Here is a 24,882-nt window from a genome sequence, read left to right on the forward strand (position 1 = left end):
TCCTTTCACGGTGGAGCGAACGTTATGGGAAAAACGGCTGGGAATGGTTCTCTTAAAATATTAAAGATGAACAGGAACAGCTAGCACGCGAGTCCAAAAAAAGGCTCGGGGCTAAGCAAATGAATCAATTTCATTTATCTTCATGAGAGATTCCCTGACATGTCAAATCAAGTTGTCTAAAATTATCTCCGTGATGTCTTGAATTTGCTTCCCGGATGGAAGCCTCGTACATATCGTGTCTGTCCCGGTCAGCAATCGTGGCACTCGATCTCTAGCTGTGATGACGGGTAAGTCCATGGTGGGGATTAGGAATTATCTTTCAGGTCAACAACATCTCTTGTTGATCTACACCAGGTATAGACACCCTCAGGCTCAGACAACGTAGTCGTCGCTGGGTAAAACAAAGGCGTTCTCTCTCCAGGGTTGTGTTGGTCATCGTAATTTGCCTAGTCTCCAGGGCTAAAGTATATTTGGGTGTCGATCTCATTTATAGCTGCGCTAGTAGCCTTCATTGAGTGTACGTTGTACGCGGGATTGGAACCCCACATGGTCTGGTCAATTGATCTAGGCCTTGTTTTCACGGATGTGAATTAAAATATGGCTAAGCCAGGTCAACCCAGCACTCTGTATAGTCCCCCTAGGTGGGTTTTCCTACAATAAATCAAGACACTAACTAGTATGTAGTTAGTTAGATGTGGGTCTAACTATATGGTAGTTATCTAGTGGCTCAAGCCCTAGTTGCATCAATATAAGTATCGATATATTGTGACTATATTGAGCATAGCTTCCAATTTCACAGGAGTCCAACCGTCTTTTTCGCAATCGATGAATTCCATATAAAACCGAAGGCTTTGGTCGGGACCTTCTTTTGCTAAGAGTAGAATTCTATCTATATCTCAACACTTTCTCCAACATAAAGAGAAGAACTTATGTATCACTTCTATTATACCCATCTTCCAATGTCAACGCAAGTAGGTAGATCACGTTAACCGTGTCGTAAGAAACTCTATAACGCACCTGGGCAAACTGTCAATTTAGTACTTATGTATCTATAACTTGGCCGAGATAATCAGTAAAGCAGGGTGTCTTTGCCAAGCAACTGCGCCTCGTAGCCTACGAGGCATAACTGAAAGAGGGACACAAGTCTCCTTACTGTTAACTCAGTACTATGAATAACAATTAAATATTGTGCTGGTCATTGTGGGGAGGCTTTTCTGTCCACGGACTTTGACTCTTTAATAGATTGAGGCCCCAACTAGTCATGCATTAGGGCTAGAGTTAAATGACACCGCTTGTTGGCAAGGCTCTTGTGGCCTTCACTGTATAGTATTTTATCTAGTTTGAGGATTTATTGCCCAAATATGTTTCTGTGAAAAAGCTGCTCCAATCCACACGCAATATATTACCCAGATCTGAATATATATATACGGGGCACGTGAATTGCAACAAAAAATAATTCTTCTTGTTAGACTCTATCAGAAATCAACGAGAAAAGAATTATTCTACCGTATAGTGCCATAATTATTCTTGATGTCAGATATCTTGAACTGCTCTTTCAGGCAGGAGCTTCATCCTGCAGGTCCTTTGTGCCTTGACCTCCTCGAGGACTGCAGATTAGATTGGTTGAAGATACACTGAATTTATGACCAACTTATCGTCGTGACCATCATTACAAGAACGTGCACCACATAGGAAGGAAAGGACTTCCACTTAGCTTTAAAGTTCAACCAAAAGTAAAATATAGCATTATGCTCGGACCATCTTGAAATGACTATCAGTCAACATACGACGCGAGTTAGCATGTGACAAGAGAATAGATCTCCTCCCTAGATGGGATCCAGCATCTCTGTACCACTTAGTCTATACTAGCTCAGTATATAGCAAAAGAAGCTGCTAAAGGTGTACTAATGAAGATCGATCCTTCTACTTCCATGCGTTGTTTTTACTAAGTACGTAGCGCATATGTAAAGTACGTGGCTGCTGCGATCCGTTCAATTCCCATGCCTCGAAGGAACCAATAGAAAAAGTTACCGAGTCGGATCCGAATGTTTCATTTTTTTCTTTTGCTGTGAAAAAGCAACAAGGTGAGGAATTTTCGCAGCCGCTATGATGGGACCCGGGAGGATACGGATGACAACCGACAATGGATTCGGTCCAAGAAGCGGTCAGGCGATTATTCTGTGTCGCATTGCTTCCCAAGGCTATCTACTCCAAGAGCTAGCGCTTGTCAAAGAAAGCTCGAGCGTATGCATAATTGACAGCTATGGAACCGGGCCGTTCCATCCCACAAACGCCCAACGGGCGAGGTTTGTTTGGTTTCTATTAGATGAATACAAAGTCAGAATACAAAGGAATATGGCTATTGGTACTATATTGTACATCAAATGCAAAAGCTCTTCCAAAGACTTCGACATAACTTATATTGTAAAGAGAAAACCCCCGGTGAGCACCGGGATACGTCTGCAAATCCCGGATTCCAGCAGACTGGGCAACCTATCGGCTAGTGTGTACATACACAACAAATGACATTTGCATTGATGTCATGCAGATCAAAAATGAAGAGATCCACAGAGTATATACCCCTTTCTCCCTGTTCCCGATTTGTCTTTCCGGGATAGTTGATAGATCTAAAGGATGAACCCAGGTTGGACTCAATTTGATAATTTGATAACTATAACGTGATATTTTCAGATTCGGGTCGAACCGTGGGGCTGTGCCTGACGGTGCTCAGTCTTGCAATCAAGACTATTGATATTGGCTGCCTTTACCCTGCATGAAAGACCTCTCCACAACGATCAGTATGAAGATCTTTTCTGACGACATGCATTCCGGGAATACACGTGACATATATATCCACACGTGACATGTGGGTATATATGTCAAAAAAGAAAATTAAAGCAGGTAAAACAATGGAGAAATAATGCGAAGGTAAAATAGTATAGAGTACATTGTATAGTTGAGGATACAGCTTCCGAGGCATATTGCCACCGGGGCTCCTATTACTGGTTGGGTTCAGTCTAAGTAAGATTCACTGTAAATGCTCGGCTCCCTTCCTCAAAGGGGACTAGCGGTGTTACCATATAATTAGCAAAGAATAGTGCTTCCCGCACATCCGTCGGTTGGCCAACTCCACCCTCAATATGTACTAAGAACGAACACCCACTCAAAGGCTGGGTCACTAATTGACCTGCAGACTGTCACGAGGGGATCTCATACCCTGTTTGGTTTAGGGAAGGGTCCAAGCGGGCATTAACAAAATTGGTGTTGAGGACATTAGTGTACGCACGAAATACATAGTAGCCTGTATATAAAAAGTTAGGGTTAGATTAATAATAAGTGATATCGAAATCCCCAGGGCCGCTTTAGAGTTAGACCCCTTAATTCTGATCTCATATTCTCCAATTTGAGAAGAATACAAACATCTTACCCATCATATAATGATACAAACCTTGGAATAAATCACTATCGGCACGGGCCGTAGGGGAGCTTCGAACTCAACTTTAGATACTGGCATATTCAGCCGCATTGTGAACGGCATTGCAGCTGCCATCTGTATAACAGTCCACTCTTACATACTGTCTAATGTGAGTATGTATCTCCTTGCTTACAGTACAAAGGCTAATGCACTGTACGTTCCACGGATGCAAGTCGTTTATACCCTAGTGGTATCTTCCATCGGGGTATACGGAGTACCACCTGCAGATCTGGTAAAAAAAAAACATCATAGGATACATAGTAGGCCACGTTGCTGATGTCGCTCATCCCACTGGTGTTATTGCCGATCTCCCTACCACACAAGCCTGCCATAGCTACGACACTGCACTATAAACCTTCCTAATTAACACGTGGAAAAATGTCCGCATAGTACTACATAACTAACTTAGGGAAGGCAATTAATAATACAGCGTAGTATATAATCATGCCTTAATCATAGCAGATCTAAGATTAAACTCATGTATATTGTTTGTAGTCTTATCAGGGTTGAGTTACTTGGGATCACACTCCGGTTAAAAGACAGATCTGTGCCCTCCCCACGATCTATTAGCTCAGAACGAGGGTATCAGTTTCCGTTCTCCTGGGATACCGACAAAAGGAGAAGTGGGGAATGACTGGGAGGAAAGATGATCATGGGAAAGGCAACATGCAGCTGCCGATTCTGCGGATGCTGCCAAGGATATCCGCATCACCCCAGCACCCTGGCCTACTGCAGTAGTTGGTAGAGTGATATAGTTAGCGGGGTGTTGGTGGGGTTGCTCAGCGTGAGCTAAGGACATAATCTGGGTAGCAAGGGAGAATAAAGAAGACTAGCAAAGGGAGGAAGGCAAATCCGCTCTATTGTACTCTATCAACAGCAAAGTCCTTAAGCGTGCAGGTGGTCGCTCAGCAAGTTTTCTTTCTACTATGGTTGGAGGCTATTCCTGTCACTTGAGACACCGCTGTACAAGCATATAAAGCATTGTCAGCAACACAGCATGTGGTCCATGCCATAAATAAGAACAATGCCAATGCATCGGAAGAGAGGAGGCTATGTTTATCCGATACAGAAACACAGATAGTAGAGGTGTGAATATTTTCATCTCTTGGCATTGTTCATGCCCAAAATTACCGACGATGCACACTTGTATCGAGCTAGAGAACATGTGGGACTTGAGAGAAGCAAGGCTACATGAGATACATGCCTACACCCAAGCGCCTCATTGTAGATCCACTGACGAACATGACAGAGAAGAATGATTGACATCTCCGCCTTTGTGATATATCTCGATTAAATGCGGATTCATACTCACAACCACTACTAACCTATGGTACACTTGAAAAGAAAATATGTATTGCTCAAGCCAGAACGACTGAAAAAACAGAGGAAAAGCAGAGGAAAAAAGAGGGAAAAAAAATAAAAAAAATAGCAAAAATAGCAAAAATAGCAAAAAAAGCAAAGTAGATAGAAAAAAAAAGCAGATAGATCTCCTTCGCCATGAGGCTCACATTGTAGAACGCCCGCCAAATAAATTCTGAATCCAGATAGCAAAAAAATGGGCAACTTCAAACGAAGCCATGCCTCTAGTGTGCTCAATGGCCAACATTGGTCTCCACCAATGGACCGAAAATTTGCAAGAAAAAAAGAAAGACGTAAAGGTCACGAAATCGGGTAAAAACACAGCATGCACGTATGCACGTCCGGTTCTCCGGGTTGATCGCTGAATCTTGTTCTGTCCTCTCCCCCACACCTCCTCCTCCCTTTTTTGGTGGTTTAAGTTTTATTTTTCGAAGTCTTAAGATGATCGACTGAGACCCTCAAGTGGGTCATGGACCCTGTTGAAGCCCGACTCCGGAGTGTACCAATCATGGTTATGGCCCACGTCAAATGCCGGTCCTGGCTCCATGGTATCGAGGAAGACCGTATTGTTGCCTGGTATCATCGGGGTGCATCCGACCACGGGGCCTACGGGGTGCTGCATGTATCTTTGCATTGTTGGAAGGCTCGTGGGACCGTATTCATGTTCGAGGCTAGGGTTCGTGTCCATCATTTGCTGCCGGTGATATGCTTCGGCGCGGTCGTTTTGTGGACTGTTCGCACTGCGTGATTTGACGACCTTCATGGCGTGGACCCCCTTGAACTCCGGCTGCTGACGTGTGGCCCCGCGATGGCCTGAGTACAGTGGTTTCTTGTGGTGTTGAAGCTTGCGGTACCGGGTAGTTGATTGAATGGAACCGCTCCGGATGGTTTCCGCCGTCAGCCTCCAGAAGTTCACTGCCTTTTTACCTGGCCCGACTTCTTCCTTTACTGCTTCGAAGCCCTGGACTTTATGTTAGTATTGATCTTGGAACTGAAAGAATGAAGTATGAGAAGTGAGAGTTACCGCGTTCATCGAAAGGTTATGGCGAATACTATTTTGCCATCCCTTTGCGTTTGGATCCCCTCCTTTGTCTGTATTCGCTTCGAACCAGGAGTAAATGTTTTGGAGCTGAAGCTTGTGCCCCGGGGCTTCCTTCAAGGCCTGGTAGATGAGCATAGAATAGGGAGGCTGACTGTGACGCTCCTGGTTATTGTCACCAGTGGTTGAACGGGGCGAGAAACGGTCTGCCGTCTGAACCGTCACTCCTGGGCTCGAAGCACCGAACGAAGCAGGAGACTGGTAGGAGGAGCCATCAGAAAGTGGCGATGGTGGGGAGTGTGGAGGTGGCTGAAGAGACTCCCTCTGAGGATAGTTGTATGACTGGTCTTTGAAGACAAGGGAGGATTGCAAAAGTGGCCAATCTGAGTGACCCTCTGCAGCCTGGGAGCCCAACATCTCTGAGGTTGCGCCAGACATAGTGGGGTTGACATGCGAGCGATAGCCATCAGTGTATGCGTTTGGATCTCCGAGGAGCTCCTGAGTTAACGGGCCCAAGCCGTATGGCTCATCATCAGCAACCCGAGGAAAGCTGTAACCTTCATACTGGTGAAGAGGCATGGGAAATACCTGGGATCTCCATCTTGCCCAGTCAGATACACTGATCTGAGGTGGAGCTTGTGGTTGCGAGAGGAGACCAGGTTTCGAATCTGCTTGACCTGACATCTGCATCCTGTCGAAATGTTGCGAATGGGATGAGAAATCCATGTTTGGACAAGGCAACCTCTGGCTGTGAGAAGGACTTGATGGGTTGGGTGATAAAAGAATAGAAAGGGAAATAGAAGAGAAGCATGAAAGTTGTGGGAGAAAGGAAGATATGAGAAGGCAAACTTAACTCTTGGAAGAGGAAGAGGAAGAGATGGAGAGAGAGGGAGAGATAATAAGAATAAGAATAAGAAGGAGACAAGCGTAGACGAGTGTGCAGTCTCAAAGGATGTGTGTGTGCTCAACGACGATTTGGAGCTGTATAATCTCAAAGATCCTATGCCAACACATCATATTCTTCTTCCTCTGCAAATAACCTCATAGATGCAATCCAAACAAAAGACGGTCTGGACCTAAGAGAATTAATTAATATTATTTTTCTCTCTCTCTCTTATATTATAGAAGAAAAGGTCTAGTCCGTATTTCGAAAAAACACCTTAGATGCCCAAGTCGTGCAACGGAGATTCATAGTACAGACAATGACCAATGACCGGGGAAGTCATAAGTGGCTGGATCTGGTGCTACATGCTACATGCGACATGCGACTAGAACGAATGAACTAGGCCTCCTAGAGCCAGAAGGGGATAGTCAAATGGTCAAATGGTCAAATGGGAACCTGCAGGATACAAGTCGCCATTCATCTACTCCGTACACCGGCTTCATTCCGGCCCTTCTGGAAGTTAACTGCAAGTGCGATGATATTCTTACTTTTTTGTCTAGTCCAATTGTTTCTTTTATCCTTTCTTTCATAACATGTATCCAGCCAGCCGGAAGTCAGGAATACATCCTGCTCCTGCAGGCCGGGATAGTGTCACCTAAAAAGGACATCCAACGGTCCCCCCGTGTTGCGAGTACCCTGGTAACAGAAAAAAAAAAAGTAAAAAAAAAAGAGACATATGGTGTCGATACGCTAGTCGTGGTCAATGCTATGAGGAGTTTCTTTCTTTCTTTTTTTTTTTTTTGAGACTTCCCCCTTGAGGGACAATCATAATGGGGGAAAAAAGTGGCAAGGTCGTCAAATTTAGATCGAAGATGTTGGATAAGCATCTGATATCTCCATACATCAAGTCCGGCTTATTCTGCGAAAACCTGGGAAATGTTTCCAGTCCAATCAATCCAGGTTGGTCTGATTCACTGGGTATCAAGTCACTGGAGAATATACCCCCGAACATATCTCCCTGCATATACTATTGTAATCCACTCTCTCCATTCCGATATGACGCCCATGTGGAAATCGTTGGTTGCGCATGTGTTACTTCCGGTAATAGATCTGAAACAATCTGTTAGTATTGTCTTCGTAAAACCTCAAAAAAAAAAAAAAAGAAAGCAACTTACCCTTTTGAACTGGAAATGAAGTTGAAGAATTCCCTTAAAGGAAATGATTACGTCAGTTGAGAAACAGGGGTGGGGAAGAGGTTATTTAGTAGCACGACATACCTTGTCAAATGTACTCTTGAAACCCCTCTCGCGTTTGGCACTATAATCCCATTCTTTGTCGACAATGCGAAAGGCAAGGTCTTCGTACGGAGGTCCAGCTATGAACCGAATGAGACAGGTGTCTTCCTCACCCGCTTCGGCCGATGACTCGCCACGCTTGCGACCGTTCTCACGCTCAATCCGGTAAGTCGGGGCTCTGGTCTTGTCAATCAAGTCGGGGTAGAAAATGTTGAATTTGTAACCTTGTACAACCTTGGGTGGCGGGTTGTCATGGTCGTAATGGGTTTGATTGTATTTGTTCCATTCATAGCCCATTTGGACTCGGTTGAAGTACCGTGGCTTTCGAGGCCGATGTTTACCAGCCCATTGAGGTTGGGAGCTCGTGCTCACGGCCTCTTCACCCGTAAATATTTCCTCATTCTCACTGACACCCTTGGCGAGCTCCCTTTCATATAGCGCTTTGGTCGCTTGGGAGAAGTCTTCGTTCGGGATGGACGAGAACCGCGTGGATACAGAGGTAGCGGGGGCATGGGTAGATGTCGGATTCGATACTACCGTGGATGACTTCTCTGCAGCGCGGTGCCGTAGTGGGACAAAACCCATGCGGATAATTTTCTGGCGTTCGCGAGCCTGTGCGATTGATTGATCAGCATGTGGATTGGAATAAATGAGAAGAAGCTCGAAAACCTACCACTTGGTTAAGGAATGCGGACTCGTCCATGATTTCCAAGCCTTTGTCCTCCGGGCGGACCTGAAGCAATGGATCTGGATCCAGGCCTTCAAACTCGGCATGACTTGTTATATCACCCGCAGAGACAACTGGAGCAAGGGGCGCTAGTTTTTCCCGAATTGATTCGGCTTCCTGTCTTTGCTGTCTCCTCAGGTCGCGAACGCGCTCATCAATAATAGCTTGATAAACATTTTTCAGACTCGCCCGGGCCTTCCAGACAGTCAGACTGCGCAGCAGCTCTTCCCAGTAATCTGTATCGATCGGCTCGTTCGAGTTCAACTTCCGTTTCACTTGTACTTCGAGATTTTGAAGCTGCTCGTAGGATTTTGGGCTTAGTAGTTTGTTGATGTCGGCAGCCACGGAATTCAGTGCGCGACCCTCGGGTGTAACGGTCTTTTGACGATCTCGGCAGATGACTTTCATAGTCTGTAGAGTGGATGGTGGTCAGCAGGGGTGTCTAGTAGATAGCAGAGTGGAAGAACATTACCTGCCAGAATTCACGGTTCTTCGCGTTTGTCTCAAGGTTAACAAATGTATCAATATCCTTCTCCAAGTCCTGTAGTTGGGTCTGCGATAGTCCCTCAAAAACACCGTCCGGGTCCACGACATCCAGGTCGGAGTCTGCTATCTCGTCATCCAAGGGATCTCGCGTAGGATCGATGATGCGGAGAGTAACAGTCAGCCAGTCGATAGGCTTTGCGCGTCCTTCCTTGACTCGAATCTCTGCCTTCTTTTTGGCCTGCTTCAGCACGAACAGATCCTCCTGCGCGACCCACTCGCGCTCTTGCTGGTCTTCCTGGATCAAATTGAGCCGGACTTGATCGCGCATGTTGCGAGGCTGCTGCGAAGGGCCCGATCTCTCATTGTTCCATCTGCGATCCGAGTCTTGTCGGTCGCGCCATTCTCCGTCGTCCCGACGAGGGTGTTTCTGGGGCTGACGCCACGAGGATGGTGATCGAGACCTGCTGCGCTTTGAGTCTGATCGGTCTGGAAATCGCGCAGACATAGTGAGAACTGTAAGGATATAACGAGGAGTAAAGATTAAAAAGTATGCGATCCGAACGTATGTAATTTGGATGTCGAACGCGAAGTTTAGGAGTTCGGGAGATCAGCGGGAAAGTTAAGCGGGCGGCAAACCTTCCCTTATGACCCAGGCAGCTATATGAGACAACTTTGGAACTTCACAACTTCGCATTGTAAATCAACAACTTCGCTCAAATCATGCCTTCGAGATGGCAGCGTCTTCACTTATCCCAGCAGGGGTTACCTCCCTTGCTCTTCCAGTATACCTGGACTCGACAAGGCTATGAGATCCACATAACAGACCTCACTTATATCTGGTCAGAGCGGCTGCCCCATAAAGCGATCACCAAGAGAGCAGAGGAAGATGCCACAACGATCGATCCTGGAGAGGACATAGAACAGCTCAATGTGCTTCTGGATAAAATTGGAGAAGCTTTACAAAAGGGCAATGAAAGCGCAATCCTAAGCAGTGGAACACAAACCGACTCGCTTGAAATCACGACAACAACCAAGCTTCCCTCCCCGTTGAGGCCCCTTAAGTGGTCTTTGAGGTTATCAAAGGAGCCCATGTCGTCCTTGACTACTAATCTATTAATTCCGCTGCTGAGGGAGGAAGCAAAGTGGGAGTCCCGCCAACATGCGCTCTTGAATCAAATCAAACAGAAAGACTACGTACTTGGCAAGTTGTTTGACAAAATGGAAACACTTGGCGTGGACCTAGGGTCTGTGTTTCCTAGCGCCGCAGGATCGCGCGCGTCTCGCAAGGCTATTACGCGGTCCGAGGCTGCTAAATTTATTAAGGGCATTGCGCCGTTTGAGGAACAGACCTGGCTTGCTGAGACAGGAGTATCACATGGGGCGGGATTGGCCACCAATTTACTGCAGGAAATCTCGGAGTCCGGTGATTCGCATGATTTGGATACCTTCACCCTGCCACAAGCTGAATGGTGGGATCAACTTGAGAGGCCCTCTGAAACTAGCGCCAGAGAATCCCCTCCCATTGAAGAGGAAAGTCCCAAGGACAAAGATAGAAAAGAACCGGTTGAAACCAAGCACATCGACGAAGGAGGGGACTCAGCGGCAAGCAGTGATGTCGATGAGTTTCAGGTATGCTACGACTTATTCCTAATCACAGATAACAAGTATAGCTTAACCCTGTTCACCTAGCGACAAGAAACTCCCCCCAGACTAAAATCCCAACATGACGAAGGCAAAACAGCACCACCCAAGCAAAAACCCAGAAGCGAAAGTCCTGTTCCACCAGTATTACCTTCCGAGGAAGATGAAGCCACAGCATCAGACTCCGACTCCGAGCCTGAACCAGCACCGCGTCAAAACCGCATTCCCAGCGTTTCAAGGTCACCAGAGCCCGCTGAACCGCCCGCTGCACCACAACCGAAAGCTCGAGAGGCACCGAAAGTAACAAAGGGTGGACTGGGTAAAATTGGCGGCCGGAACAAAAAAGAAACAGAGCGTCGGCCCTCGCCATCTCCCTCTCCAGCTCCTTCTCCTCCGGCGCCAGTTCGAGAGGCACCGAAAGGGCCAAAGGGCGGACTAGGTAAAATTGGCGGCCGGAACAAGAAAGAAACAGAGCGTCGGCCCTCGCCATCTCCCTCTCCAGCTCCTTCTCCTCCGGCGCCAGTTCGAGAGGCACCGAAAGGGCCGAAGGGCGGATTGGGCATGATAGGCGGGAAGAAAAAGCAAGCAAAAGAGCCCTCGCCTTTACCAGCTCCTTCCCCTCCAGCACAAACCCGCGAGTCTCCAGAACCCGAGGAACCTTCAAAGTCTCCAGAAGAGAAAGAAAGGATTGACAAGGATCAGCATCATCCCACGTCGTCAACACAGTCACCAGAAGTCAAGGTTAAACGTACCGGGAAACTTGGCATGATAGGCGGCAAAGCTAAAGCCAAGACGTCCGAATTAGCTCGAGACAAGTCTCCGCTGCCTACATCTGACACGGTGGTCAGGTTACCTGAGAAAACTATACCTGCTAAACCGAAGGGTGACAGACAAGCTCCTAAAAAGGAGGAGTCTCCATTGCCCACACCAGCAGCGGAGAAGGCACCTTCTGCTCCACCTGCAGAGCCGGAGACTGAAGATCAGCGGGCTGACCGCAAGCGCGAGGAACTGAAGAGGTCGCTTGAGGCTAAGGGCAAAGCTCCCGCAAAGAAGAAGCGGAGGTTCTAGACGAATGTGAATAGGGATTTTAAGCTGTAAGATAAGAATGTGTCTAAATCATTTTCCAGGCGATCCGACGGAAATTTCTGTGTGCGTACGATATATTCTATCAAGTATGTGATGACTACATAGGGAGAATTGCACTACAGGGCTGTACACCGTAGGTCTGTGCTTGAATACGTGTTATGCGTAGATTGATTCATTGAAAGTATCGCGATTGGGGAATCAAATAATAAAAAGAAGACAAGAATGAAGTGAAGACGTAAAAGCAAAAAAGAAAAAAACACGCGCTAATAGTAGTACACATTGAGCGTTACGCAAGACTCACGCTCAGTCCCTCGAAGGAGGACCTGTGCGAGCCGAGGCAACACTTTCCTTCTCTTGCTCATTTGGGGTAACAAGTCGCACCCTCTTAGGCGACATGGCGCCGGGTGAGACCGGCGCCGGAGAGGAAGTATTGCTTGTCGAAGTGATCGGGCCAGCACCACTGCCACCAGTGGCAGCGGCGACGCCAGCGACACCCAACATGCCGCGGACTTTCTCGACGGCCTTACTTTCACCCTTGGTCCAGGGATCACGTTTAACGAGCCCGACACCGGCGGAGCGACTAGCAGAATCGCGACGCTTGGACTCCGCCTGCAGGGCTTGGCGGTTTATTTCACGACGTGGGCCAGGCCCGCAGTCATGCGAGCAGCCGGCGGTGGCACAGCCACCTTCGCTGGTTGAGATGTCGCCGAGCCAGGCAGTGATGCAGGCTAGATGGCCGCCGTGGCCGCAGCCTTGGCACCAGGTCCAGAGGGCGGAGCCTTTGGGCCGAGGTACAGTGAAGGGCTCGAGCATCTCGATCTCCGACTCTGGGAGGGGTTCAGTGGGAAATGAGGACTGTGAGGAATAGTTTGAAGTGGCCTCGGAGTCTGGGTCGGGACTGGTGAGGGTTGATGAAGTGATTGATGGATTTTGCTGCTCTAAAACCCATTCTGGGGGTGGATCAAGGCTCACGCAAATAGAGCATGGTGCCTGAGGTGTGCTGCAGCGATAACAGCGGCTATTGTCTTGGGTGGGATTTTCAAAGGGTCGTTGACACGTGTAGCAGTAGACGTTGATGAATGAATCTGTCTGGGCGTATTCATAGACGGCAGGATATGTTGATACACAAAATAGGCGGAGCTCTGCCGCCTCAAGGTCCATCGAGTGCCGAATCAGGTGCTCATTGTAAGTTTTGAAGACCGTTTCACATTCCTCGTACGGGAGAATTTGTTCGCAGTCCCGGAAAAGAACGTGCAGCTTCTGGAGAAGATGGGCGGCAGCCTGGATATCGACTAAGCTGCTACTGCTGTGGTAATATCGGACTGATTCTTTCAGAATCGCTTCAATACCCCACGGTTTCAAGTCTGTTCCGTCTGGCGTGAGCGGGATCTGCACTCGCGACATACCGCCCATTGTTGAATAAGGCGTGGTGCCGAGGTAGGGTGTATCATCTGGTGGGGAAGTTTGCTGCTGTCTTTCAAGGGGGTTGATTCTGTGATCAAAGGGGGAGGGCTCGACGGCCGCTCCAGATGAAGTTGATCATTCTCTGAGACGACATGGTCAAAGATCTCATCCTCAGATTCCTCGCGTGTAGAGGCTAGAATCGATCCTCTTCTCAGTGCTGAAGCAGATTGTCCAGCATCCAGAGATTTAGATGCGTCAAGATGTCCAGTAGACGAGTAAGACGCACCAATAGACTTGGAGGGGTGTGAACTGTCGGTAGATGTAGAGAACATGGGAAAACTCTCCGAAGAATCATGCCGGCTATAACGGTCGGTACGGGGCGGCCGATTAGACTCCATTGGCGATTCAAGAGTCAAGGGTTTCTTGGGAAATTGCTTGTAGTCACGAATCGCTGCACGTTTATCCTCCAGCTTTTGGTCATAGTCATCCTCGGAATTTCCCTGAGGGAAGTCTGAGTGACCGTGACGGCGCCAATCTGCTTTGCCGGCAATTGCCCGAGGCGCAGACCGTTGCTCCATGTCCAAGTCTTCTTGTGTGGGATCCCATAGATACTTCGATGAGTGAGTATCATCGGTTGATGATAGTCGTCCACGCGGCAAGGGTATATGATCCGACATACCCCAACCGTTATGGTCACTCAAAACTGATGGCGGGAGAGGGTCAAGGTCGATCGCCCCATCGCTCAACGAGGGCATTTGAGAATCAGTGCTCGACCAGGAGTCTTTCGGGGAATCGGGCAATGGGCGCGCAAGAGGGGTGGTCATATTCGACGAGCTTTCACCCTCGGGAACCGCCTCCATGACCCCTTTGAACAACCGACTTTTGACTCTGTCCTGTCGACCATCATCGGGTCGTGGCCTGTCTACCAACCCTCCATCCTTGGATAACCTGTCTTTCGGACCACCTTTTGCTGGATGATCCCTAGCTCTACGTTGGAGTTCTTCGAGAATAGCGAATTTGACAATTCTCCAAGTCTGAGCCAATCTGGCCAGGGATACCTCGTCTGCACATTCAGCGTTGTGGTCTAGTGATTCAATCAAAGTGTTTAGGACGTCTGTCTGCGTTCTATGTTCACTATGCTCATCCATCAACGGTGTATAGTGGCTTGCCAAATACCGAAAGACTGCTGGGTTGTTTGTAGCACCCGGAATACTTGTGATGATCCCCGCCTGACTAGGCACCGGGGTTGCGAGCTTGGCCAATGCTTGTTCTAGAGGGAGCACGGGTATGAAATCCACTGCTCCGGGCGGAGTACTGCCCAAAGACTTGGATGCTCGAATCGTGGTCGATTTGGTATGTCGATTCCGAAGGGAAGTGGCCAAGACGGCTTCGTCAAAGATGTCATCTGCAGGGCTCTGGCTTAGTGATCTCTCGCCAGTGCTATAGTCGTCTTCTTCGGTCCGTAGAAATTCTGCGGCATTGACTCCCAGAGGACGCCGCCTGGGTCGTTGTTGACTAAACGCAACAAACTCGCCATTGGGACTCCAGGCCACAGAGCACATCGGTCGGCGATTGACCACAGTTGGCGCATACCGAACATCAGTCTGGGTAAAGGCCCCGGCCTCGCCGACCGTCCACAAAAGATCCTTGGAGCGCCAGAGCAGATCCGATGCGGGTGCATCGTACCGATCGAACTCGCGGAATGGAACATGCGGGCGACGGAGATCCCAAAGGTGAATGCGTGGATCTTCTTTGTCGTAGGACGTGACGACTTGAGACGATTGCCATTCTCCCGAGGCAGGAGACTCACCAACCCAAGAAGGAGGCCTCCATCGAACGTTTGTGACCGCCTGGGGCGTCCGGAACTGGAATGCAGGTTTCTGCCGCCGCTCTGCGGATGAAGAAAAGTCCCAGACCTTTACCTGGCGATCCGTGCCACCACTAACAATATGCTTTCCGTCGGGGTGCCAGTCGACTGCATAGCATGGGTGATCATGAGCGGCGATCCTCAACAGTGGGGCGTTGACCTTTCGATAATCCCACATCTGGATCGCGCCGCTGTCTGAAGCAGTCGCAAATATAACCCCATCATTAGGCGACCACCGGACGTCCCGGATGGCATCGCTGTTGCCCTGATACGAATGTTTGCTAGGGCACGTGGAAGTTCCCCGATTTGCAGAGGCGGATCGCAGATCCCACATCCGAATTGTGCCATCTTGACTGCCGGACAGGAGCCAAGAAGGAAGATGAGGGTTGAAGGCAAGCCTGTGCACCTGGCGATTATGACCATGGAAACGACATAATTGGAGACCGGGCCGCTGGAGGTCGTAAACCACAATCCGACCATTTGCGACTGCAGTTGCGATTATCCGGTCATAGTTCCCATGTGACCATTTTACGTCCTTCACATTCAATTGGTCCTTGTGTGGCATCGAAACGCCCACGTCGTGGTGGGTAGATGCATAGCTAATGACTGCATTTCGAATATTGAATTCCTCTGACGAGCGGTCTGGGGAGACCTGGATGGTTTTGAGGATCTCCTTGCCTGCGATAACCGCATGTGTCCGTTCTGGCGAAATGTCCAAAGACGTGATTGCTATGCCTGTTTTGTGGGTCACAGTCTGCGGTTCTCCTGGTCTTTACAGAAGGATTATGATTAGAAAGCTGAAGATTCAATTGGTTCAAATGCAATTCCTTGATCTAGCTCCGACCTAATGGTGGGGGCGGTGGTCACTGCGGTGAGAACAAAGATGGAAACAGAGTACAACATAAAGCAGGGACGTAGGGGTATCAGAGCGGTGTGAGAAAGCTGCAGCACTTACAGTGATTTGGATCTGACCGACCGGGGACCATCCGCACGACTGCTTTGGGGACTAGGTGGTCTTGAGCCCAAGAAGAAAGGTTGGGCGAATCTAGCAAGGGCATTGGCGGCACGATTCGAGTACTTTTGTGGCGGAGGTGGAGGAGGAGGAGGGATCGGAGATCGCGAACCTGAGAGGTCCGACATCGTTTATAGCCAGGTCTCCATTATGGCACACGACCACCGAATTGGAGGGAGAAAGATGCGGAGAGTTGGAGATCGTCAAGATGCAAGCGGTGAGAGAAGATCCCTGAGGCACCGATCCATGCCTTACTATTATAGTTACCTATATAACATCACTTTTCAACATTGTTATAACTACCTAACATATAGGGCACCAGTCAGGTAGTTGTACTCCTTTCTTTCTTTATAATTTATGTCATATTTCTCAAATGCACCTTTTATCTCTTGAAAGCCATCGGGCCTGAACACATATTAGGAGCGGTCTAGAAGACAACACATGAGAGGGATCAGATTGAAATGTGATTTTTACGAAGCAATTTCTTTGGAGTGAACGTGTCCAAAGACTAAAATACCTATATACATATAGCTATATCCATAGTACTATCTGTCAAACAACCTTGCAAGAATGTGATTCTGATTTGTCTTACCTCAACTGGGGCTTTGGGACACGCAACACATGGAGAATATATCCATAGATTATTCATAGATCATAGACTAATGACATTATGTACAAAATGTACGTACAAATCTTAACTAGTTACATCATTATACAAATACTCATGATCGGTGGCCAATTTATTGAACTGCGCCTCTTGGGAGTGCCACTGAAATGACTAAAAAAGAGGCAAAAATATGAGACACTCAGCTAATCACATACATCAACGGGAAGTTTACACCAATCTAAGCTGAAGGTCACACCTCACGGAGAAAAGGAATGAATTTTTTAGATTTTATTGCCATAATGACTGGGCTCAGATGATCTTGTCATGTTAATATTTCCTTTTTGATTTTTTGATTTTTTGATTTTTATTTTGATTTTTTGGGGGGTAACTTGATGAAGTCATTATATGTGTGGATTGTTCTCGATCGATAGATCGACGATCCGTTTATTCTCCTCCTTCTCCCCCTTCTAGGACGATTTGAACTTTGACCATTGGGCACAAAAGGTCTAGATTGATCAATTCATATCAGGGCTCTTTTAAACTAGCAAACAAAGCCCTAAAAGAGAACTCGGAGAAAGAAGAGATAGATATACACATATATACAACAATATATATAAAAAAAAAAACAAAGATGTCAACTGATACTAGTGGATCTCCATTTTTATTTTAGTTGCAGCAACAATCCACACACACCGTCATTTTAGGCCTTTTAGATGTTTATATATTCCTGATATTTCCCTTTCTTTGCCTCTTTTTCTTTGGTTTTGTATAACTTCTTTTTCTTTTTATACAAAAAATTGCTCTTCTCTATCCAAACCTTAAGAGAAGAAGGAGAAGAAAGTAGAGGGCAAAAAAAAAAAACACCACCCCAAAGGAAAATAATAAGGAAAAGAAGTCATAAGCATTTATATAATTTTTTTTATATAATTTTTTTCCTTTTTCCTTTTTCCTTTTTTCTTTCTATGTTTTGCTTCTACTTCTCGAAATCCCCATAATTTACTTTCTTTGCTTTTTTCCTCTTAAAAAGCTTCTCCACGTGGAAAACCTGGTTGTTTCTCCGCCATCCCAACCTTGAAAGTTTCCCATTACTCGCGTCGATCTTCACCATACCCGTCCTGTCCTTTCCGATCCCAACCCTCCCTTTCTACTCTTTCAAGGGACTCTCTCTCTCTTGTCATGGACCTTGTTTGAACCACACTCATTTCTGGGATATTTAGTGGGCAATGGATCCCCATGCAGCCCTTGAGCTGCTGGAATACTTGCGCACCTCTTACCCAATCTTTCTTCTTATCCTCTTTGTCGTGGCCTTCGTGGCTAATACTACCATCGCTGCAAGGAAAGCTAGCAAGCATGAATCCCAATATTTCGGCCCTGGAGGGCGACCACTCCCTCAGCGAACTCGAAGTGTACCCACCTACAAATCCCAGTTCTCGCGGAACGTCAAACGAGTTTTCAATTTACTCTCCGTGGCCATTCTCCTGACCTTCCTTGCGGATGCAATCATCTATATCATACATGTCATGGTGGCCAGGTCAGAGAATTGGTGGCGGGGACAGTCCTTTGTGGTATGTTCTATTCCGATGGGTTGGTGTTTCTCGACATTGACACTTTATCACAGATTTACGTCGTCGGCTCGTTCTTTGTCTACGCAGTACTGCTCATGGCAATGTTGGACACATCTCCCTCGCCTACTCTCGCCCAATTTGTATGTTGGTCGGTCGCCATCCCCATCGAAATGGTTATTGTTAGCACCTCCCTCTCGATCTATACCTCCGTTCACCACGAGCCTATTGTTGGAGACCCAGAAGGGGGCCGGGTCCGCAGAAGCATTACATTCTGGGAGTCCCTGGAAGTGGGATCGAGTAGTGTACGCATCCTTATTTTGTTTGCACTGGTTCTTCTCTACGCCTGTCAATCGTTCAATACGAAGAACCACGGGAAGGTAAGCCAACGGGCGAATGGAGCCACAGAAGCCACGGGACTTTTGGATTCTGCTGGTGTAGAAAACGGCAATGGGAATGGACATGGGAACGGAATCGCCAATGGTCACTCATATGGCTCGACGAACGGAACTCCTCGCCCCGAAACTACCAAACCTACCGATCCATGGGTACGTCCGACAACCATTCCTTCCACCAGCTGGTGGGAGTACCTGAGCGGGTACTCGCTGTTTTTCCCATACCTGTGGCCGTCTAAATCCCGCCGCCTGCAACTAATTGTCACCTTTTGTTTTGGGCTCCTCATATGCCAGCGAGTCGTTAACGTCTTGGTACCCTACCAAATCGAGGTCATTACGGGTGCCCTGGTAAGGGATGACGGTGAGGAATTCCAAGTGCCATGGCTGCAAATTTGCCTATATGTGGTGTACCGATGGTTGCAGGGCAGCCAGGGCTTACTCAGCTCTCTGCGCTCGAGCCTCTGGATTCCCGTGAGCCAGTATTCTTACATGGAGCTCTCCACCGCCGCGTTTGAACACGTTCATAGTCTCAGCTTAGACTTCCACCTCGGAAAAAAGACCGGCGAGGTCCTGTCCGCCTTGAGCAAGGGCAGTTCGATCAATACTTTCCTTGAGCAGGTCACATTTCAGGTGGTGCCGATGCTTGTCGATCTTGTGATTGCGATTGTGTTTTTCATGGTTGCATTCGATGTCTACTACGCTCTAGCCGTCGGGATTTCCACATTTGGTTATCTCTATGTCACTATTCGTATGGCCCAGTGGCGAGCAGAGATCAGAAGACAAATGGTCAATGCCTCCCGACAAGAAGATGCCGTCAAGTAAGTTAGAAACGCGATTATGCATTATCCATCCGAGATATATGTGGGACTAACGTATGCTCTTTCTAGGAACGACTCTATGGTCTCATATGAGACAGTGAAATACTTCAACGCCGAACAGTACGAATTCAACCGGTACCGGGGTGCCGTGCGTGACTTCCAGAAGGCCGAATATCACGTGTTGTTCTCTCTAACACTGCTGAACACCTGTCAAAACACCGTGTTTATGATGGGTTTATTGGTAATGTGCTTTATTTGTGCATACCAGGTCGCTACTGGCCAGCGCCCTGTGGGCAAGTTCGTGTCTCTACTGGCGTATATGGTCCAACTCCAGGGTCCGCTAAATTTCTTTGGCACTTTCTATCGATCTATCCAATCCGCATTAATTAATGCCGAACGTCTGCTAGAACTGTTCCGTGAGCAGCCAACTGTGGTCGATAGCCCCCGTGCCACCCCATTGGCCACGTGCAATGGTGATATCAAGTTCGAGGATGTTGAATTTGCTTACGATGCGCGCAAGCCCGCGTTGAACGGTCTTACCTTCCACTGCCAGCCGGGAACCACCACCGCCTTGGTTGGTGAGTCTGGCGGAGGTAAATCCACTGTCTTCCGCCTCTTGTTCAGGTTCTACAACTCCGGGAATGGACGTATCCGTATCGACGGGCATGATGTACAGGATATCACGATCGATTCAGTCCGTCAGCACATTGGCGTGGTCCCTCAGGATACTGTACTTTTCAACGAGACTTTGATGTACAACTTGAAGTACGCCAAGCAAGACGCTTCCGATGAAGAAGTTTACGAAGCTTGCCGCGCCGCCAGCATTCACGACAAGATTCTTGCTTTCCCCGACGGCTACAACACCAAGGTTGGAGAGCGTGGCTTACGGCTTAGCGGCGGCGAGAAGCAACGTGTGGCTATCGCCCGTACCATCATTAAGAACCCGCGCATCATTCTCTTAGATGAGGCAACCGCAGCTCTAGACACAGATACTGAGGAGCATATCCAGAGGGCGCTCTCTACTCTTTCACGTGGTCGCACCATGCTGGTAATCGCTCATCGTCTCAGCACCATCACTACCGCAGACCGCATCTTGGTCTTGTCAGAGGGTCAAGTGGCTGAAAGCGGCACGCATGAAGAGCTTCTGGCTCTGAAGGGTCGCTATGCCAGCATGTGGCGTAAGCAGATCCGCGCCCAAAAGGCTGCGGCAGAAGCCCAGGTTCTTCAAGACAGGGCTGAGCGAATCCGCACTGCAACCACCAGCGATGACAGCTCCAGTCAATCGGATGAAGACCGCAAGATTGTCGGTCGCCGAAACAACTAAATCAGTAATGCCTGAACCGCTAAAATAGGGACAGGGAATGACTCTTGTTTAATTTTCAACATGTGCATACGCTTTTTCATATTCTTACAAGAAAAGTACCCATGGGCAGTAATGATCGGAGGCAGCATGAGATCAAGTTTGATGTTTCGTCTTGAGGGGTGACAGCCTCTCTTTTCTGCTTGCTCATTTCTCATTTTTTCGGTTCGTTCGTTCTTCCAGGTATCGTTTTCTTTTTTCCTTTTTCTCTCTGCTTTTGTTGGCGTTTTGGGTCTACGACGCGTACGATGTTATCGTCTCTCTTGTCCTTGTTTCATATGAATCCAGGCGCAGAGGGTCAGGGTTGGGACTCCTGCAAAATCAAAATAGATTAATTGCTAGGCTCGATATTAATATAAGAATTCAATTAACGTGGAGTGTACCCAATTGCTTGCTTAGCTGCTTTTATGTCTGATAGAAGTCGATGCTCATTCAACACAGAGCCACTCTTGGCCTAGGATTTTCAACCGTTCTCCTTCCTATATACTCGCTACGTGTTGATACGCGATATTTTTAGACTCATGCTGAGGCGTTAGTGGATATTAATATGTAGGTCCATGTCTCGGGGCTGCTAGCTCTCTTCGCCAAGACCCGGGGCAAGAAAGCCTTACTTCACGTGATACCGATCATCATCCGAGCCACTACATCACGGGGAGGCTGTATAATACCAAGAACCAACTTGAACCAGCCACTCTATCGAACACATCGCATCAATGCATTCACCATCACCCCAACTTCTGCGCGTCTTGCGCACCTCCCTGGTCAACGCCCCTCGTACCCCGAATTTGACTCGATCCTGCCAGATCCCATCAGCAACCGCAGCACCATGCCTCGTCTCAAATCCTAACACCGAAATACCATCAACACGCCGAAACTATAGCTCACCTATCCGACCAACCCGCATGATTCCTCGCTCGCATGCGCACAAACCAGTTAGCCACGACCGCGGCCCGGAGTCCCAAGAAGACACTCAAACCAACTTCGATGCGTTGAACGTACTGGGTAACATTCCCGCGCCAACGACGGGCATTGATGCATGCCTCGATTCCGGGTTCCATCTTAACAATGGTGTGAAGCTTACCAAAGGCGATGGGCTGTTGCTGGTCGGTGGTGAGGCATTTTCATGGCGGCCTTGGAAGGCTGTCGAGGGCGCGGAGAGCGACCGTGTCGCTAAGGATGCTATGCTCAATGCCAAAGGGCAGTTTGAGCTTGATGAGTCAGTCTGGGGGTTGTTGAATCTTGTCTGGCCAAAGCCTGGTATGTTGGCTCTTGCTTTTTTTTTATTTTTTATTTTTTTATCCCGGATATGTGCTTTCGTCCATGGATATGATATACTTGGGCTTGAACGCAAAATCACTCTTCGATTTGCTAACAGTTCCACTACAGATATGCTCATTCTTGGTCTTGGTGGCTCGATTTTCCCGCTCTCACCTGAAACTAAGCGTCACATCAACTCGTTGGGCGTTAGGGTGGATGTCCTCGATACCCGGAATGCGGCCGCGCAGTTCAATCTGCTTGCTACGGAGCGCGGTGTTACTGAGATTGCCGCTGCCATGATTCCTATTGGGTGGAAGGCTAGACCTCTCTAGGGATTATAGGTTGTCTTTTGAGGATGACATGTATTATGTAGATAATTTGAGTATATATGGCCTAGGCCGATTCAAAATGAAACAATTCTTCTCCTTACATCCCTCAGTTGTACGAAAGGGCAGGCGTAGGTAGTTCTTATCCATTGCATAGTTCGTACCATGTTACCCGACCTCTAGTGACGTGACCTCGGAACGTATCATGTGAGCCCTGTTATCTTATCCTTATCTCCTCACCTCCAACCCCAGGCTTCAGGGTCCACGTGAGCCAACACAACCTTCCAAAGGAAGGTCGCAATCGAAGTTATTGAGCTTGTATATCTTCACTCTTTTCCGGTTTTGTCTTTACATTAGCTATGGCGCGGGAAGAGTCCCTCCTACCTCCGCGCCTGTCCTCCGATGATGGCTCGTCGATCCGAAATGAAGAGGAAGACTACGCCCTCCTGACCGGCGAGCGAACGGCCCCCGAAAACAAACGACGAGTCTGGCCTTCCTGGCGGGAAATTGGAGTGTTCTCCTGGGCCCTTATTGCAACAATCTTGGTAATTGTGCTGGCCGCGATCTACCCACACAAGTCAGCAGAGCCCCACGACCATCATTCGTCAAATACAACCTGGGGCCCTGGAGGCAAGCCGACAGGCAAGCGGAACCTGATCTTCATGGTGTCTGACGGCATGGGCCCTACTAGTCTCTCGCTGACTCGAGGCTTCCGACAATACACGCATGATCTGCCATTCGATGACATTCTAGTCTTGGATAAACACCACATTGGAACTTCGCGAACACGGTCAAGCTCTAGCTTGGTGACGGACTCTGCTGCTGGAGCGACGGCTTTTTCATGTGGTCGCAAGAGCTATAATTCTGCTATCTCGGTGCTTCCCGACCACTCGCCTTGTGGGACTGTGCTCGAGGCGGCTGCGTTGGCTGGTTATAAGACAGGTCTGGTTGTGACCACCCGCCTGACGGATGCAACCCCAGCATGCTTTGCCTCGCATGCCAATCTACGGAACTACGAAGATCTGATTGCCGCGCAAGAAGTTGGAGAACATCCTCTCGGCCGGGTAGTAGATCTTCTGCTTGGCGGTGGGCGGTGCCATTTCTTGCCCAACTCACAGGCTGGTAGCTGCCGTGGTGATGATCATGATCTGGTCAAGGTTGCTGCTCAGAATGGGTTTGGTTATATCGATGACCGTGCGGGATTCGATAGCCTTAAGGGCGGTGATAATGCCACTTTACCACTGCTAGGTCTCTTCGCTAGCGGGGATATCCCGTTTGAGATTGATCGACGTACTCAAAATGAGACCTATCCCTCTTTGGAGGAGATGACTCGCACTGCCTTGAAGGCCTTGAGCAAGGCCACTGAGGACAGCGAGCAAGGGTTCTTTGTCATGATCGAGGGCTCTCGCATCGACCATGCCGGCCATGGCAATGATCCTGCCGCTCAGGTTCACGAGGTACTGGCATACGACAAGGCCTTTTCTGCTGCGCTCGAGTTCCTAGAGAATGACTCTACTCCTGGCGTGATTGTGAGCACATCTGACCACGAGACCGGCGGTCTTTCCGCAGCACGCCAGCTGCACAAGACCTACCCTGAGTATTTGTGGCTTCCGAGTGTCCTGGACAACGCAAGCCACTCTGCCGAATACCTTGCCGCTCAACTAAAAGAATATCTTTCTGGGCCAGGCAAAGACGCCAAGGATTCGGCCAAACAGTCTTGGGTCCGGCAGGCTCTTAAGGATGGGCTTGCCATTGATGATGCTACAGACCATGAACTAGATGCCTTGCTCCACCCAGACCCCGACGTCACTGCGGCATATGTGTTCGCGGATATGATCAGCCGCCGCGCCCAGGTTGGTTGGAGTACTCACGGACATTCTGGTAAGATCGTCTTAATCAGTGACCTATGACAGTATGCTAATTTCGTTATAGCTGTTGACGTCAACATTTACGCGTCGTCTACCAAGGACGCTTGGCCATTAGTTGGCAACAAGGAGAACACCGACGTGGGAGACTTCCTTGCCGACTATCTTGATCTCAACGTCGACAACGTCACGAAGTTGCTACAGGACACCAAGTCTGGAATCTCACAATCATACGATTGGATGGGTGACCGCCTTGGCTTGAACTTCCACACCGATGGACTAGACACCTACCATGGAGACTTCAGGAAGCGATCTGCCGATGATTGTGGATGTGGTGCTGCACACTAAACGACAGCCACCACTTGGCATTTTTCCTATTCTTTTGGGTTTCTGTATTAAGCAGCACTGTGGATATTTC

General features: G+C 48.4%; 7 protein-coding genes across 7 annotated transcripts; 4 read left to right on the forward strand and 3 right to left on the reverse strand.

The window, feature by feature from the left end:
• Positions 1 to 5,270: 5,270 nt before the first annotated feature.
• N7516_004611 (uncharacterized protein) lies at positions 5,271 to 6,599 on the reverse strand (the record flags this gene model as incomplete). Its single annotated transcript, XM_057217331.1, has 2 exons — positions 5,271 to 5,795; positions 5,859 to 6,599. The coding sequence occupies 2 exons, from the start codon at positions 6,597 to 6,599 to the stop codon at positions 5,271 to 5,273; spliced, it is 1,266 nt and encodes a 421-aa protein (XP_057079214.1).
• Positions 6,600 to 7,848: 1,249 nt separating this feature from the next.
• On the reverse strand, positions 7,849 to 9,769 carry N7516_004612 (splicing factor cactin; the record flags this gene model as incomplete). Its single annotated transcript, XM_057217332.1, has 5 exons — positions 7,849 to 7,866; positions 7,932 to 7,964; positions 8,034 to 8,663; positions 8,725 to 9,189; positions 9,251 to 9,769. The coding sequence occupies 5 exons, from the start codon at positions 9,767 to 9,769 to the stop codon at positions 7,849 to 7,851; spliced, it is 1,665 nt and encodes a 554-aa protein (XP_057079215.1).
• A 215-nt stretch (positions 9,770 to 9,984) lies between these two features.
• N7516_004613 (uncharacterized protein) lies at positions 9,985 to 11,973 on the forward strand (the record flags this gene model as incomplete). The annotated part of the gene is made up of 2 exons (XM_057217333.1): positions 9,985 to 10,893; positions 10,954 to 11,973. The coding sequence occupies 2 exons, from the start codon at positions 9,985 to 9,987 to the stop codon at positions 11,971 to 11,973; spliced, it is 1,929 nt and encodes a 642-aa protein (XP_057079216.1).
• A 321-nt stretch (positions 11,974 to 12,294) lies between these two features.
• N7516_004614 (WD repeat protein) lies at positions 12,295 to 16,529 on the reverse strand (the record flags this gene model as incomplete). The annotated part of the gene is made up of 3 exons (XM_057217334.1): positions 16,218 to 16,529; positions 13,510 to 16,032; positions 12,295 to 13,465 (listed from the first exon to the last, which is right to left on the reverse strand). Exons 1-3 carry the CDS (start codon positions 16,400 to 16,402, stop codon positions 12,295 to 12,297), a joined length of 3,879 nt encoding a protein of 1,292 aa, XP_057079217.1. The 5' UTR covers positions 16,403 to 16,529.
• A 1,575-nt stretch (positions 16,530 to 18,104) lies between these two features.
• hmt1 (putative vacuolar ABC heavy metal transporter (Hmt1)) lies at positions 18,105 to 20,980 on the forward strand (the record flags this gene model as incomplete). The annotated part of the gene is made up of 3 exons (XM_057217335.1): positions 18,105 to 18,446; positions 18,500 to 19,656; positions 19,726 to 20,980. 3 exons carry the CDS (start codon positions 18,105 to 18,107, stop codon positions 20,978 to 20,980), a joined length of 2,754 nt encoding a protein of 917 aa, XP_057079218.1.
• A 749-nt stretch (positions 20,981 to 21,729) lies between these two features.
• Positions 21,730 to 22,605, forward strand: N7516_004616 (Mth938-like domain-containing protein; the record flags this gene model as incomplete). Its single annotated transcript, XM_057217336.1, has 2 exons — positions 21,730 to 22,273; positions 22,403 to 22,605. The coding sequence occupies 2 exons, from the start codon at positions 21,730 to 21,732 to the stop codon at positions 22,603 to 22,605; spliced, it is 747 nt and encodes a 248-aa protein (XP_057079219.1).
• A 353-nt stretch (positions 22,606 to 22,958) lies between these two features.
• On the forward strand, positions 22,959 to 24,812 carry N7516_004617 (alkaline phosphatase; the record flags this gene model as incomplete). The annotated part of the gene is made up of 2 exons (XM_057217337.1): positions 22,959 to 24,480; positions 24,532 to 24,812. 2 exons carry the CDS (start codon positions 22,959 to 22,961, stop codon positions 24,810 to 24,812), a joined length of 1,803 nt encoding a protein of 600 aa, XP_057079220.1.
• Between the last annotated feature and the right edge of the window lie 70 nt (positions 24,813 to 24,882).

Source organism: Penicillium verrucosum (genome assembly GCF_028828655.1).
Source record: "Penicillium verrucosum strain IBT 35672 chromosome Unknown utg000001l_segment0_segment0, whole genome shotgun sequence".
Classification (NCBI taxonomy): Eukaryota; Fungi; Ascomycota; class Eurotiomycetes; order Eurotiales; family Aspergillaceae; genus Penicillium; species Penicillium verrucosum.